We start from the raw sequence: 18,033 nt of genomic DNA on the forward strand, positions 1-18,033 counted from the left end.
CACTAAAACATTGCAGTTTATATCAGTTATACAGCTATCTTTTCTCTACAATTTGGTAAAAAATTCATTGAATTCTGATAAATAGAAGAAGAGATATAATCGTTTAAATTTTGAAGGTACTTGAAAACTTATAAAATTTAACCTTCCATATCTCAATTACTATTGTCACTAAAACATTGCAGTTTATATCAGTTATACAGCTATCTTTTCTCTACAATTTGGTAAAGAAATCAATGTATTCTGTTGAATAGAAGAAGATATATAATTGTTTAAATTTTGAAGGTATTTGAAAACCTCCAAAATTTAACCTTCCATATCTCAATTACTATTGTCACTAAAACATTGCAGTTTATATCAGTTATACAGCTATCTTTTCTCTACAATTTGGTAAAAAATTCATTGAATTCTGATAAATAGAAGAAGAGATGTAATCGTTCAAAGTTTTGAAGGTATTTGAATACCATTAAAATTTAACCTTCCATATCTCAATTACTATTGTCACTAAAACATTGCAGTTTATATCAATTATACAGCTATCTTTTCTCTACAATTTGGTAAAAAATTCATTGAATTCTGATAAATAGAAGACGAGATATAATCGTTCAAAGTTTGAAGGTATTTGAATACCACTAAAATTTAACCTTCCATATCTCAATTACTATTGTCACTAAAACATTGCAGTTTATATCAGTTATACAGCTATCTTTTCTCTACAATTTGGTAAAAAATTCATTGAATTCTGATAAATAGAAGAAGAGATGTAATCGTTCAAAGTTTTGAAGGTATTTGAATACCATTAAAATTTAACCTTCCATATCTCCATTACTATTATCACTAAAACATTGCAGTTTATATAAGTTATACAGCTATTTTTTCTCTACAATTTGGTAATGAAATCAATGTATTCTGATGAATAGAAGAAGAGATATAATCGTTTAAAGTTTGAAGGTATTTGAAAACCTCCAAAATTTAACCTTCCATATCTCAATTAGTATTCTCACTAAAATATTGGAGTTTATATCAGTTATATAGCTACCTTTTCTCTACAATTTGGTAAAGAATTCATTTCAATCTGAACAATACGAAGAGAGCTATTAAAGTTGGAAATTTTGAATGTTTTGAGATAACAGGAATTAAGCCTGTAACTCTGCATATCATTTTGAGACCACCGTACAAAGTTATTTTCATAGTTTTTTTTTTTTTTTTTTTAAATATTTAATTTATTTTTGGTTTATTTCTTTTACAGATTTCCAGTCTAATGTTTGAAGACTACTAGTTTTTTTTTTTGGCATCAATGGCTTCAACCATATTTTTGGCATCAGCATTTTTGGCTTCACTTCCTTTTACGGTTGCAACAAACATTGTACAAGGTTGGTAAAACTGTTGCTTGCTTTTTATTTATTTTTATTTTTTTGTTTTTTATTATTCCGTAAAAGTTAATAATAATTTAAAGAGAATGTAAACTTTTGTGGGGTAAAGTCTACTTTCAACTTTTAAACTTTAAAGTTTTGTAATATTAAGAACTCTTGGGATATTAAATGCTTCCTTTTTTTCTTTCTCTTTTATTAAAAAGCACTTGGTCCGCCATTGAGTACGGTCAGATAGATTTCACTTCGAGTATCCCTTTATAACCAGCTCTTTCTGCTCAATTACGCTGATAATGCTAACCAATATTAAAGAAGATTTTATTTTCGTTTATTCAATTTCAATTCAATTGGTTTATAATTTTTTGATCCGCTTATTTATTTATCTTTTACTAAAATTTGGTGAAGTAAAAATATAAACAGAAATCTTTCTGGGAAAACTCATTAAAATCGCCGCTTATTTCATTTATTACATTATTCTTAATTTGGCACACTCTTACGACTTCCTTTGATTTAATGATGCACGTTTTAACATTTTTTTTTTTAACACGAATTTCGATGTGTTTTTGTTTTTAAAAATCTAAAAATGCAGTTTAGAAAAATTGTTGGTATTCAGTAAAGTACTACTTCCGGTTGAGTCAAAAAAGTATTCAGTAAACTACTACTTCCGGTTGAGACAAAAATGTATTCAGTAAAGTACTACTTCCGGTTGAGTCAAAAAGTATTCAGTAAAGAACTACTTCCGGTTGAGTCAAAAAAGTATTCAGCAAAGCACTACTTCCGATTGAGTCAAAAAAGTATTCAGTAAAGTACTACTTCCGGTTGAGGCAATTCACACACATCAACTAGCACCATTATCAGACTTGAGAGGAAATCAAAACAAATATATCCAGTAAAAACTTGAAAATACAGGATTTGACCTGATCATGAGGAAGTAATGGAGGATATCACTTATTTCATCCTTTCGTAGTGCGCATATTTTTACTGCATTTCTTACCGGTTTTGGATCTTCATCCATCTTTAGAGGTTTGGTAAAAAGAATTGTTTTTAAACTATGTTTCCTCAGCAAGTATCAGATGGAAATTTAGTTCAAGCAAATCATATTTATTAATTATGGATTTAGGTTCGAAACCGGTCAGGAATACAACATAAATGTATGCTGCTTCGTATAAAATCTATAAAATATTAATCTTTTCAACTGGAAACGAGTCTATTAATCAGAACTCAGTAAAAATTCAAGAACTGGTATCTATAGTTCCTACGTGCAAGGAAATTATCCGATGCGAATCCATCAAGAGGTCTGAAGAGTTCAGGGGGTGTGGCTGAACTTCACTCTGAAAAGAATAAAGTAATCGGCCATTTTCTTTTTCTTTTTTTTAACGTCCAACAACCAATTAGATATCGTGGACAGCGGTGGAAAGCACAAACTTCACTATTAACTTTTTTTTTCTAACCACATTTTTTGCTATCAAATAAAAAGTAACTATACTTCACCTGGGATTCGAACTGGTGACCTTCTGCACACAAAGCCACTTTCGTGACCACTAGACCAACCTCTAGCCTCACTTCACTCGGTTATCTCATTCCATTTTTTGGGCGTTGTCATAACAATAGGATTTTTATAGAACTACGTAATACCAGTACTTTCGGTGCAAGCTCGAAATCGAAAATTTTTACATAATCGATTTGATATTTTTCTTACCAAATAAGTGTAGGAGTGGGAGTGCCGAGAGAGTGAGCGAGAGAGAAGTAGTAGTGACGTAAATAAGGACAGACAGAATTCAGTTTAAATCCATAGAGATTACATAGTATTAACATCAGATCAACATGATTCTGTAAATGGGAAAATACTTAGAAGCAAATAGGGAATAAACATCTGCCCAGCGGAGAATAATGTGTGTGCCGGCGGAATAAAACATAAGTTGGAAAAGTTGTTTTATGTAAAATATATTATTTATTCTCTTCTTTTTGTTATTTTTTAGTTTCAGACGTGTTACTATTCCACACACATACAAAATAGTTATCTAAAGTTTTTTTATTTTATTTTTTTTTTTACTTTGACTCTTGACCTTTGACCCCCTGCTGTTTAAGCTTAAATGTTAATCATAAAGTAAAGGTTCAAAGTGCTTATGTTTGCTCTTCTCAAGTTCACAGTTTGGCCAACTGTTGTATATAATTCATTATTATTATTTTATTTATTTATTTTTTTACTACCACTTTAAATGCGCTTTACGAGGGTCGTTTGAAAAGTCCGTGCAAAGTCAGAGAGATAGCACTACTGGCGCGTATCGAGGTTATGTTTAGTTAGTAGCATCTCTTGGAAGAACACACACCAAGTTTCAGCCAGATCGGTCTATTTCTTTGTGTTTGGCATTCGTTTGAATCGAGGAAGTCGAGTGATTTTCAAAAAATGGACGAAAAAGAATTTCGTGTGTTGATTAAACACTACTTTATGAAAGGCAAAACGCCTCAGGAGACTAAAGAGAAGCTTGATAAACATTATGGTGACTCTGCACCTTCGATTAGAACAGTTTATAAGTGGTTTCAAAATTTTCGGAGTGGCCATATGGGCACAAGTGACGCTGAACGTTCTGGACGCCCTGTTGAGGTTACTACTCCAGAAATCATTGATAAAATCCATGATATGGTGATGGATGACAGAAGAGTGAAGGTGCGTGAGATTGCTAGTGCTGTGGGCATCTCGAATGAACAGGTACATAATATTTTGCATCAACATTTGGACATGACAAAGCTATCCGCAAGATGTGTGCCGCGATTGCTCACGCTTGACCAAAAACGAAATCGTGTGAAGTGTTGCAAGGACGGTTTGCAGCTGTTCCAGAAGAATCCGCAGGACTTTAAGCGTCGTTTCGTCACTGTGGATGAAACATGGATACATCACTACACTCCTGAGACCAAAGAACAATCTAAACAATGGGTTACCAAGGGGGAATCTGCGCCAAAAAAGGCGAAGACCGTTCCTTCGGCCGGAAAGATTATGGCGACTGTCTTTTGGGATTCGCAAGGAATAATCCTCATCGACTATCTGGAAAAGGGTAAAACTATTACAGGTGCATATTATTCATCGTTATTGGACCGTTTGAAAACCGAGCTGCAAGAAAAACGCCCACGATTGGCCCACAAAAAAGTCCTTTTCCATCACGACAACGCACCAGCTCACACCTCAGCAGTTGTGGTCGCAAAATTAATGGAAATAGGGTTCCAACTCGTTTTACATCTCCCCTATTCTCCAGACTTGGCTCCCTCGGACTACTATTTGTTCCCCAATATGAAGAAATGGCTGGCGAGAAAAAGATTTTATTCAAACGAGGAGGTGATTGCAGAAACGAATGGCTATTTTTCAGACTTGGACAAATCCTATTATTCGGAAGGGATCAACAAACTAGAGCAGCGTTGGACGAAGTGTATAAGCCTAAAAGGAGACTATGTTGAAAAATAAAAAAGGTTTACCCCAAAAAATTAAGTAGTTTTTATTTTCAAACGACCCTCGTATAAGCTCTTTTCTACTCAATCAGTTTGTGCTTATTTTAAAGATTTTTTTCTCTTCGTAAAAGCTCCTGGCGCCAGTGACCTCAAATTAGAAAAAAAAGAAGTATTGTGTACACTCACACGACCTCCATAAACCCAAGTCTTGAAACTTGAGTTTTGATAACTAAAATTATGGTAGACTATAACATTAATGTTATATACTTCGCTACGTGCTTCACGACATGATAAAGTGGTGCTGTTAAAGGAAACCCTGACGTCATAGCTCCCTCCACTGCAATTCTCCTTGAAATTCAACACGTCACTGAGAAAAAGTTTGAAACCAAAGTTTGAGTTGCCAAGTTACATCCCAAAAGTTCAAATGAAACTCTTTGAACTAGGTACCATGGAAAATTACTGAAAATCCCAACTTTGAATTTCGAAACATATTTACTCACACGTTTACTCGTAATTATTTACTCATACGTTTTGTAGGAATGATCATTGCAACAAATCAACTCCCTCCTTGCCTCCTTAGATCTGTCCCAAAATTAATTGCAATAAAAAAGTAAATTATTGTTCAAATGAAATGTTTAGAGAGCCATCACAGCATCTTTTTCCCCGAAATGAAAAGGAACAAAAACAAATCATCCTGTAATGCGGAACATCCGGTTGGATAATTTTATTTCCGCTCGAAATTTTAGAAATTAATGTGGAAGGATTAAGAATTACAGTTTAGGAGGGGATACCTCTAAACCTTCTTCTCCCAGAAATGCCCAGAAATACAGGAAGTATGCTGAAAACTTTTGAAACCATTTTTTGGGGTAATCTCAAAAAATAGTATTTCCGGTTGAGGGATTTATTTATTTCTTAATTTATGGCGCTTTAACATCCTGAGATCATCGGACGGACAGCGAGCTTGGAATAAGAGGTAGTCTAAAGGGCTAGAACAATGATGGCGAACCTATGACCCGCGCAAGCTTTTTCACTGACCCCACAATTATTAAGCAACCATTTTGTTTGTTTACGCGGGCCTGATTTAGATTTACTAATTGTTGTGGATAATTTATATTCTATCTGTAATTTTTTTCAATCACGCATTGACACAAAAGCAATTTAAATTGCTATCTACAACCTTTAGTTTGATCATTACAGTTCTAAAAGCGCAAATGACGACAAATGCTTTTGTAGTATTTGAAATAAAGCAAAAGTGTTTACAAAATATCAAATAAAATTGTATAATTTTACTCATATTTTGTTTGTTAAAAAAATCGACAACCCAAAGCAAATAACCATATTTAGATTTTTCTTCAGATAAAACTAACTTTTGTAACAAGGTTTTGTTCAGTTATGTTTGTAAAAAGAGATTTCCATAGCTACTTGTTTCGTCCTGTTTTACCCCGTCAAGCCAACTGAATTTTAAAGATGTTTAGTTTTGAAAATATTCAGTTTAAACATTTTTAAACTTAACTCTTGTGACCCAAGAGCTCGTACTAAAAAAAAAAAAAAATGAACAAAATTTGACCCACGTCTCAAAAAGGTACGCCATCCCTGGGCTAGAAGCTCAGGAATCCAGTACGCTAACCTCTAAGATAACTCTTCTCCTTTAAAGAGATATTATTCACTTATTAGTTAAGTTGGATACCCTAGCGGAAATGAATCGTAATATATATTTTTAGCTTACGGCGATTTTTTTTTTTTTTTAGAAATCATTTGTTCACACACACAAACACACACAGTTAAGCTTCCGCCTTATAGCGCATTTTCCGACTTAAGAGCATCTCAAGAGGGATGTTTCCGGTAAAAAATTTGGCCCAAACAGAATAGTTTTTCCAGCTAGCAAGAAAAAGTAAAAAAAATGAAGAAATTGAACCCCATCGGGGATAAAGGATAAAAGAACAAAAAAAGAACCTGAAGGTGGGATAGCAAAAGCAAAGAAAGAATACCAGGAGAAGACAAATGAAGCAACCGGAAGTTAGGGGTTAAAGAGAGAGAGGTGGAGGGATCGGTAACTGATGATGGATGAAGGATCACGTGTTACAATATGAATGATAAAAACGTTGACTTTCCTTGCTATAATCTATTTTGTGTCTTGAATGGGGGGGGGGCAGCAGTGTCAAGGAGGGGCTTGCTAGGTGGTGGGGGCAGAGAGCAGTGTTGGTGGGGGTAACAGCTTTGCTAGTGGTGGGGGTAACTGCCTTGCTAGTGGTGGGGATAACTGCCTTGCTAGTGGTGGGGAGATATGGTATTTAAGGTGAAATCATGCCCCAGTTATTCTTTTCCTTTCTTTCTGATTAGATGGTACTGTTCTCTCTTTTTCCTTCACCTCTTTTAATCTAGAGGATTTCCGTTTTGCACTTATCGTACCATATTACCAATTTTGGCTACTTTGTCTTACGATTTCTTTTATTGTATTCTCGGCGCAATTTTGCTTTTTGTTCTTTTCTCTTTGTCTCTGACTTCCTTTTTCTTGAATTACAAAGAATGTGAGGAGGAAAAAAAATTCGCGCGACTTTTTTCTCATTAAATCTTCGGAACGTACAAAACATGCTTACACTTTACAAAACACTATTACGGACCAATATGGAGCAGAGAATTGTGGGGCTCCGCTAAAACCATCCAACATCCAACCAATCCACAATCTTTCCAGTCTAAAGTCCTCCGGGCCGAATCATTAACGCGCCCATTCTAAAATGTCTCCAACCGCACCCTCCATCATGATCTCAAAAATTCCCCCTATATAAATGAAGTTAATCCACACCCCCGATTCCTGAAATTTCCACAGCAAACTCTCTCTGATCACCCACAAATCCTCTGGCTCAATCACTATCCACCATCGTCCCACATCCTGACAATCCTCTACGTCACTCTTAAAACGGCGTTGGCCACGTGAACTCATTGCTTCCTAAACCCCAATAAGTTCCTAGAGAGTTCCAGCGCTGGCTGGTTTCTCTCATCCTGTCATCCTGGTTGTGGCACTGAGCCAGAGCTCTGTGACACAATCAAATGTTTATCTGTAAATACACATTTGCTAGATGTATATTTTGTACAGTTCCAAATAAATAAATAAATAAAAAATCTTCGGAATTATGTATTCCGGATTATGTACTGAAATAAATAGAATTTTAATGACAATTTTCACTTCCTTCTGCTGCGTATAAATTTGTGGAAGGATTAAGTATTACAGTTTAGGAGGGGGGATACCTCTAAACCTTCTTCTCTCAGAAATGCCCAGAAATACAGGAAGTTTGTTGAAAACGTTTGAAACCAATTTTTTGGGGTAATCTCAAAAAAATAGTACGTATTTCCGGTTGAGGGATTTATTTATTTCCCAAATTTATGGCGCTTTAACATCCTGAGATCATCGAACGGACAGCGAGCTTGGAATAAGAGGAAGTCTAAGGGCTGGAAGCTGGAATACGCTAATCCCTTCCTTTTTTAAAGATATTATTCACTTATTAGTTAAGTTGGATAACCTGGCGGAAATGAATCGTAATATATTTTTTTTTTATGGCATTGTCTTCCGCCATACAGCCAGCATCGTCTAGGTGCTTATCACTAGAATATCACTCACTCTCCATTCTTACTTATAAATACATTCGCTTCACACATTCATCCCTCTACTATATAGTACAACTATTTACATAAACTACTACAACTAATGGATGGATCAGTACTCTATATTCCTGCCATCCTTATAGCTTAACCGAAATTAAAATCACCGTAATCCTTCTCTAATCAGTTTCTTGCATTCATTCTACAACTTTTAAATACGAGACATTCATATTTCATAGCTAGCTCTGCTACAGATTTAAGCACATAGATGTTGGTGGAGAATATTATGTTTTCTTAGCGAAATGGTGCATCTAAATACCTGTATACGATCGTATGTCGTCAAACATTCGTTTCCTTTCTACCACATAACGTGGACATACCATTATTATATTGTTTAAAATCCTCCTCCTCATTGCAATCTACGCAAAGAGGAGAGATGGACCTTTTGTTGATCCTGTGAAGATACGATCTCCGCACACCGCGTGGTACAGCTCTCAGCCTGCTTATTGTCGTAACAACCCATTAGTGACAGTTCCCTTACTGGGATTATTATTTTTTGTTTTGTTTTAGAAATCATTTGTTGAAACACACACATACACCTCAGGCTTCCGCCTCTTTCCTCTAAACATTTTTAGTGATTCAAAAGTCATTTTTATTGCCCCCCCCCCAAAAAAAAACACTCACCTGAGTGCAACTATTGGCTGATACCCGCTAAGAAGTTAACCAATCATTTTTTAGGTAATCTATCTTACGCATGTATCCTTGGAGCGACTATTGAGCAATAAATTATCCCAACAGTGTGAAAGGAGCCAGCCAGCAGCAGGTGGGGGTGGGGGTGGAAACAGAGCCCAACTGAGTTGCCTTGGCAACAAGAGGCTGTGGTCATTAAGTAACTTCGAGAGTACTTTGAGTACAGTGAGTAAAGGTTTGCTTTCCACACGGCTGACCTAAGCACAAGAATATCGTTTTTACCCATTCCTATCTGCAGCTTTCTACCCCTTCCCCCACTTCGGCATAGCATAGCTCCCCTCCACTAAGCACTTTCTCCCCCACCACTTCAACCATGTATCCCCACTCTAGCTGTAAGTAAATTACTGTGTTAACAGCTGTTTTTTTTTTCCCCCTTTTTCTCTCTCTCCTAATTTATTACATTTCCTCACTACCTCAAGGTTTAACAAATACATCAATCTACACTTACGCACCCAGCCTTCGGCACACTCAAACCGCCGAGCTGACAGACTTATTTTCAGCTAAGTCCCCCCCACTCATTTTAATTTTCAACTGTCCTCGGAGGGTAAAAAAGAGATTTTTCTTTAACATTTCCTTTTTAGGCACCATCCTCATTTCATTTTAACTTTCTTTTTCTGTCTGCAGTAATTTTTCTTTTTCACCATTCGACCAAGGATTTTAATATAGGGTCTTTGGTAATAAGAGGAAAACCTCTTATATTCCTGTCAAACAAGGCGGCCATTTTGTTTTTTCTTTTTCTGTGAGTGTAGATATTTTTCCACATATATTGAGTTAGTGTTGACAGTCATTTAATAATGTAAAAAATTCTTTCAGGTATTTGAAAATGGAGAAAATTTATTTTCCAAATATGTTTTACTCCTTGTCAAAAAAAAGAGAATACAATATAAAGTTATGTTCTGGCACAATCAGTTTGCATAATTAATCCAAATATCGATAAAGAAATCGATTGAGTTGGGTTTCCAAATATCGTGTATATCAAGTGGTGTTTATATTCACAAATAAAGTGTACCTTTCATTGACGTATTGAAGTGTTGCTTTATTTACTCCTCCATAGGGCGCAACTAATCTGTGAGATGAAGAGGGCCATTCTCTTGTCGATAGCTACTCAGGTATTTCTTTGAATGATCCATGATGGCCCTCAGTAGCTTCCTCTTTTACCTTCTTCTGAACCGAACGGCCTGTGGTGTTACTTAGCGTCCGCGTAATCTGCCTCAGATTAAGTTGCTCCCGATGGTCTTATTCTTTGGGGTATTGAAATTTTTCAAGTTTTCTTATCAAAAAAACTGTTACAAAGTACCATATTATCATTTAAGAGATTAGATTAGATTGCTTTAGACGGGCGGTTCCACCAGAAAGGGGTAAGGAACGCAGGCAATCCAAAATGCTCATTGTTCACCCGCCCACCCTTCATCTCATAAGAGATACCGGGGCTTTAAAAACAAATCCGGCTAAAAGTTGCCAGATGCTAATATAATAAACTAATAAAGTAGCTACAGGACACTAGGGAGCATGGCGACTCAATCGCCCAGTGCACTGGAATAAACCTAGAAAGTTCTGCTAGAGATTACTAGATGCCACAAACTGCGGTAGGAGAACATTTAACCCGAGGAATCTAGTTTTAGAATAGGACACTCCTCTACAAAGTCTCATTGGATTCACCACAGCCGGCGCAGATTGGCGACACTGGACAAGGACGCATTTGAAAAAGATGGGTACGCTAAATTCGCTTGTCCACTCAACCAACCTGAACCAACTGGCGTATCCGGGACCTGCAAAAACCAACTATAGCCGTTTTTAAAAGATAGTTTTCTACTTATTGACTATTTTTGCAACGAGTGTCTTTTGTTGAATAATATTGTATCTGAAGAAAGAGAAGGGGTTTCGGACACAACAGTTTTTTTTTTAAATTTTTAGAAGATCATGATGGCAGATGATTTTGAGTGCGTATGTACAGGATAAAGTAACCAAATTGTCGGATAAAAAAAACCTACTTCTAGTGTTAGACGAGGGAGCCAATAATATTTTATGGCATTTGCCTGGTATAGTTGGTGACAACGTCCGACAGAAACGTTCGGAGATGGTTGTCATGGTCATTCTTTCGCTCTTCTGAACATAGGCGGGCATCAATGCGTAAAAAAAATTTCTTGGATAATGCTAATAAACCATCTGCACACATTCATTCACAAAAATGTGCACCTCCAAAATTAGGGATGACTGATTTTTTCTATTCACATTAATGTTCTGTTCCACTTTACGAGTTTTTCTTTTTTTTTTACAGAAAAACTTCAGACTGAAATTTTTCACACGTTTCCAACACATTTTGGATGAAATTAACAGCTATTGGGTCCATTAATCTCACAGATTAGTTGCGCCCGATGGAGGGTTTAATAAAGCAACACTTCACAATACGTCAATGAAAAGTACACTTTATTTGTGAATATAAACACCACTCGATATTCACGATATTTGGAAACCCAACTCAATCGATATTTTTATCGATATTTGGATTACCCTAATTGGTGGGGGGAAGGGTTTACTTTTAATTACACCTGAATATGAGGAGATTAAAATTCACGAAATTTAGTTTTTTTTTTTACTAGACGGAAATAAACGTTTCAAGGGGCTGTTGAAAACGGAAATTACGTCTTATATGTTCGAATATTATGTTCTGTGCGGGTCGGTAGTATGTTGCACTTGAATGTCTAAGAAGGAAATGAAAGTCACAGGAAGTTAAGAACTTGTTATTCTCGTTTTAGGACTACTCACGCTTCTGATATTAGAAGTTTTGGCCAGGATCCTTTTTACCGGAAATGACTGATGCTAGCTTTTAGTTTTTGAAAATACAGTGGAACCTCGCATAACGAGCACCTCTCTTAACTAGTAATTCGCATAACGAGTAAAACAAATTGATTCTTATAGCGAGCGATGTTTCGCATAACGATAGTTTTCTAATGACATTTCGCTGACTGCGCAGTTTTCGCTGACTCATCGAAAACTGCGCATTCTTCGATTAGTCATTCCTGTTTACGCATATGCGTTTCATATTCTCCACGTATCTAATGCATTGATACAGTCGAAACCGAACTTCACTGAATGAGTGGTGTATAGGTACGGTGACCATTATTTTTGTATCAAAAAACAGGACAAGGAGCAAAAAAAACCTATAAAAAATATTAATACGTTTATTAACTCGAGATCGGTTATTACAAAACAATGGCCATATAATATGGCCCATGTTCAGCCGAAACTGAGCGACGCTTGCACTATACACTTATTAATTAGTAACAAAATGTAAATAGTAACTCTTGTAAATAGAAAAAATAGTCAGTCTTTTAAAATTACGACAAATTTTGTTTTAATGTCACATTCTTTAAAACTATACTAACGACAAGTAAAATACAAATATATCTAATTTTCACAACATGAAGATCAGATCTTAACAAAATCTTATATAAATCTTCGAAAAAATATTCATATTTTCATTAATTACATTTAGTATAATTTAAATTTCATTGAAAAACAGTACAAAACAGTACAAATAAATAAAAAACTGGACATTTATGCTTAAAAAAAAAAGAAGGACAGCGTCTTAAAAAACAGTACTGTCCTGCCAAAAACAGTACGAATGGTCACCGTATGTATAGGGGAAGTCCATATAGTGATATTTGTGTTTAAATATTATTGTGTTTATTTTGTTATCCCTCTAACAAAATGGCTTCGAAAAGAATTAAAATAACGTTAGAATTGAAACGTAAAATCATTGAGAAACGAGAAAATGGTGTAAGTGTGGCTGATCTAGCAATTATCCCCTTTTATTTTAATTTATATAAAAAAATTGTTTCGCTTAACGAGTATTTCGCATAACGAGTAAGGTTCTGGAACGAATTATGCTCGTTAAGCGAGGTTCGAAAATACTCTTGAAAATGGCTGCTTTTCTCATTATTATTTAAAACTTTTTTTTGGGGGGGGGATGGGGTAACGTTTTGAAGGAAGTGGTTATTCTTCCCTCTTAACTACCATTCCAGTATAACCTACAACTCGGCGTGTTTTAAATTATAAAGGGCAGTTAAATGTTTTGATGAAGTTTTTGATTGGTTGAAAATTCTAAAATTACCGGAAGTAACATTTCAATCATTAGATTTTTCACTTTTTCTTTTTTCTCTGCAGAAAATTTCGTATTTATATCAAAACTTTTCACTTTGAATACTTTTTCCAGGGAAAATTTGTTTTGGACATTTTGGGGCTTAAGTTGAAATGATCCCATAAAACAGGTCGTGGAGTTTTCGCTCACCTGACTTTTTATACAATAAGAGCTCCTCATCTGAATAAAGCAACTTCAAATTAACCTTTGACTGAGCAATTATAACTGGATGAGTTCAGAGTCTTGCTGGAAGCGAGCGAATCTTTGCTCAAGTGGTATTGTCGACTCAGCGGACGTCCTGGAAGATATTAGGCCTGGAACATCTGCAGATTTCATGGAAAGATACTGGAAACTCCAATACACTTCCTCGAATTTGCCTCAAATCAAAGAAGATTAGAATGACTCGGGGTAGTTACCAGCTGCGGCAGGAGGATACAGTCTTCCCAGAACTTAACAGATTCTGCGCCTTCGTGGAGATCTTACTTTTTGTGGTAGTGCAATAGATTTTAGTGCCGCGCTAGCTACCAATTGGGAAAACAATAGATTTGCGTAGGTCGTAGAATAATATTTTCCCCGATAAAACTCCGTATTCAGAAGTAAAGGAGCTTTAGAGGAGTTTTCCAGAGAAGCCAATTAACTTTGGAGCGCTGCAAAATACGAAGCCATTACTAAAGTAGGTATACAGTATGTGTGTGAACAGAATGGAATTCTAGGGAACAATAGGCTTTCGGAACTAGTTAGAGGGAAATGGATACCTTTAGGTAAAGCGTGCAAAGTTGGTAATACTGAACTTTGGGCGGATTACTCGGTTTTCCACAGAAAGGGCGTAAGCTTTCAACCAGAAGCTTTCCGTTAGGCCTGGGTACTAACACATAAGACCGAGTGATTTCTACGGCTGTAGGTGGGACAGTAAGATCCCTAGGGAAATATTGGACCTGGCAAAACAGGATGGAACGTGAAGAATGAAAGGATTATGTAGTGGATAGGTTCTGGTGGTAGGACGCGAAGATCGGTTCAAAGAAACCCCATTCATCCTGGATGGTAGGAGGAATTAGTGGAAGATCCTGGACGAGGAAGCTGGACGTCCCTAAAAGGAGAATTAGATACTTCCCAAGTCAACACCGTTCAAAACTTTATTTACATAAATACCAAAATCTAAATGAATAAAACTTAACGAGGGGCACATTAGCAGGATCGTTTTTAGGGATACAAAATGGCGATTGTGCTGCTAGGAATACCCCGAATTGGACCCATTCCCCCCAAACCTACGCCCAACTAAGCTTTACGATCCAATTTAGGGAAGCCACCACTGAGTATTCCCAGAATTACAGGAAATGATTTTGCTAGTTGGGGAATTACATTTCCATTAGGGGGTTGTTAAAACAACATATTGAAATTTGTAGCAAAGCTTAGCAACCGGGGGGGGGTTTAATATAACGGCGGTGTTTGAGTAAGATTATCAAACGGAATAAATAATCAAATGAATTAATTCAGAGATATTTTAGTTAAAAAATTCTGCTGAACGCTTTTCATAGATTATTGATCTTACCGCCCACTGTAAAAATCATATTCGGCACTTTTAAAAATCTTGTACCGTCGGATTAAGTAGGGTTTAATCTTGTAACGTCGGATTAAGTAGAACAACTTAGTAATTTGAAAATAACAATATCGAAGACAGAAAATAGTCTAAATTTCAAAAACTGACACCAACAATTTATAAACAACATATACGCCAACTTACTAAAAAAATATTTGACAATTGGCAACACTGAGACTTCCTCACAACCAAACAAATAAAACCGATCACATTCAGTCCATGAGCAGACAAGACAGAAGACACACCAACCCTTTAATGATAGTGAATAGAATAGATTAAACTAGGGCGGCCTTGAAGGCCTAGGCCACTGCGACCCCTTTGGATCTATTGTAGCTCCCCTCACTCTAAAGCTCACCCTCCAGACCTGTCCTCTTGATGCTGGAGAGCGACTCCTGGGTAAAGCTCCTCAGGCTTTGGTTTTTCCTCCCCGAGAAGTAACATCCTTAGCCATACGAGCCTCTCGCACTGACACAACACGTGCAGTGCCGTTTCTCTAATGATGTAAAACAGTATATTGTAAATTTTAGTTACATAATACATATTCATTGTAATATAATTAATTGGTAATATAATTGTTAACACACTGTAAATATGTTCCACAGTCCTGAAGATGACCTAGTCCCTAGGTCGAAAGCTGCGGCATAATAAAGTTTATAATGACTGAAACTGGCAGTTATATCATGAAAATGGGGAAGTATTGCAATCATCACAAATTTTCGATTTCCAATTTTCCCCGGAAGTTTGAGGTGGCCTTAGTTCGAAAAAGTGGTTTCCAGTGAATTGTTTGTAGTATGTCTGTTTGTAGGAAATATGTGTAAAAAACTAAATGTTGCAGAAAGTTGAAACTTTAGATTTCGATTACGCTTGATCGATAGATTGACTACAATGTAGCGACCATAATCCCTAAACCGGAAGTACCAATTTACGAATTTTCAGAAAAGAATTTTCTAGAAAATGGTTGCAACCACTTCCATTAAACTGCGTACTCATGTTGGCCACTAACATTGTCCCAGATAAAGTCGTCCACAACCGCAACTACCACTTCCTGTAACTTGTCCTAATAAGCCCTTACAATTTCTTTCTAAACTTCTTATTTGAACAAAAATGTTTCTGGGTAAATTCGTTTTGGGACATTTTGAGGTGTGTTAAAAAAATGTTCCCATAAAATCAACAACTCGAAAATTGAGTGGTAAATAAATGTCATGTGAGTGGACATACCAGATTTTTTGTTTATAAAAGTAAAAAGTAAAGTAATCGCCTATTTTTTCAGGCGGGGCTTAACGACCAACATACTTTACTATAAATTCCTCATATTAACACATTAAATAAAATGCTAGACCTAGACTAGTACCGCAATACATCTTAGCTTTGCGGGTCTAGCCTACAGCCGCCTAACATACTGTAACGAAGTTGACCTGGGCAGAAAAGAAAGGCCTAGATTGTTCTAGTCGGTAACAGGCCATCACTGTAAAAACAAAAGGCCGGTCTCTACCTGCGCCGGAGAAGAATGGGGCTAGATTGTTCCAGGAGTTTAGTGACCGTAGCCTGTAACGGTCCACCGCTGTGTACAAGCCAGCTAAGAGAGAGGCCCAAGTTGGGGTGGTGGCAGTATGTGTTTTCCCCAGCAAGTGATTGACAGGTGGGAGTGAGGCAGATGGAGTTGGAGTGAGACAGAGAGTTGGTGGAGGGCGGCCCCAGCTGAGGTGGTGGCAGTATGTGTTTTCCTGCCAATGAGCGGCAGGTTGGAGTGAGACAGACGGAGTTGGAGTGAGACAGAGAGTTGGAAGAGGGCGGCCCCAGTTGGGGTGGTGGCAGTATGTGTTTCCCTCAGCCAGTGAGCGGCAGGTGGGCGTGAGACAGACGGAGTGGGGCAGTCGCAGTTAAAAGGAGGCAGACACAGCTGGAGAAGTTAGTCTTTGAGTGAGTCTTGGAAAGTTAGTTTGGAGAGACACTTTGGAAGTGACAGTTTTGAGAGAGTCAGTGTTGCGGAGTGCTTCAAAGTTAGCTAGTCGAGCGGTTAGTCAGTTAGTGAGTAGAGCTGTGTTAGTGCAGCTGAGACTAGTGCAATTCGGTGCAGTGCGGACCAGTGGTCAGTCGTGGAACAGTTTTGTGGCGTTACGTAGTGAGTAAGTAACAGTAAACTGTTGTGACTGTTGTAAATGGTAGCTGTAATGAATAGCGTTAGTTGCTAGTAAATGTTAATGTTAGTAATGTTAATGTGTTAATAAATCAGACTACTTATAAGTTTAGCGAGTTTTATTTTTTATAAAACCCACATATTATTTAATAACTAGTGGCAGGCATTAGTTGTGTAAGTAAAGTTTTTAGTTAAAAAGGACAAAAACTTTACAATACTTTACTATAAATTACTCATATTAACCATTAAATAAAATCTCCTTAACAAAAACTTACAGTTTAAAATGTTAAGTATAAGGGTTGATTAAACGCCAAAAGGTACACAAATCAGCAAGTACCCAACATTTCATTAATACTTCATTAATATTTAAGTAATTCTACTGCATTAATTTTCATTAATAAGTTATTTTTTAGAATTTATTAGATGTCACAGACCCTTATGCTGGCCATTTTCGTCTACAAAATACATGTTCAAGTAGCACAGTAGATTGACTGTAATATCTAGTTATTTATAATAATCAAACTGTTAAATACAGGTTAAAAAGAAAATCGTTTTAAAAAATAAAAAAAAATTATGAGACTGAAAAATTCAAAACTTTTTTTTAAAAAAACTTACACCAACATACATCAATGATTTTGTTTATTTTATTTATTTATTTTTATTTTTAAATAAAAATCGTCGGTTCAAGTTCATTCTTCGATTAAAGTAATTGTTATTTGATGAAGTAGTCAAACGTTTATAATAATAGGTAATAATTATCTGGCTTTATCGCAAATAATATAGTTTTCTTCAATTACATTCTCAATCTAGATGATCTTCCCACAATGTTGTATATATGTAATATAAAGTAAATAAGATATGCATATTTTTAGGACAGCTAATTATTCCAGTATTTTACTATAAGTAAAATTAGGGGGGCTAAATTAAATTACAATTGAGAAATGAATAATTGTTGTTGAATAATCTACTTGTTATAACTGTGTGTTATTTGTGCTCACGAATA

The 18,033-nt window shown here is 36.1% G+C and overlaps 1 protein-coding gene across 1 annotated transcript in view; it reads left to right on the top strand.

The window, feature by feature from the left end:
- Nucleotides 1-18,033, top strand: part of LOC141452836 (alkaline phosphatase-like) — a 611,245-nt gene that overhangs the window by 76,901 nt on the left and 516,311 nt on the right. The window contains exon 2 of the mRNA XM_074125291.1: nucleotides 1,247-1,370. Within this exon, the coding sequence (XP_073981392.1) occupies nucleotides 1,295-1,370 (76 nt within the window). The 5' untranslated portion in view covers nucleotides 1,247-1,294. The remainder of the gene's footprint in view (nucleotides 1-1,246; nucleotides 1,371-18,033) is intronic.

This window comes from Rhodnius prolixus, unplaced genomic scaffold, assembly GCF_049639745.1.
Source record: "Rhodnius prolixus isolate KJV_2025 unplaced genomic scaffold, Rpr scaffold_3, whole genome shotgun sequence".
NCBI classification, from domain to species: Eukaryota; Metazoa; Arthropoda; class Insecta; order Hemiptera; family Reduviidae; genus Rhodnius; species Rhodnius prolixus.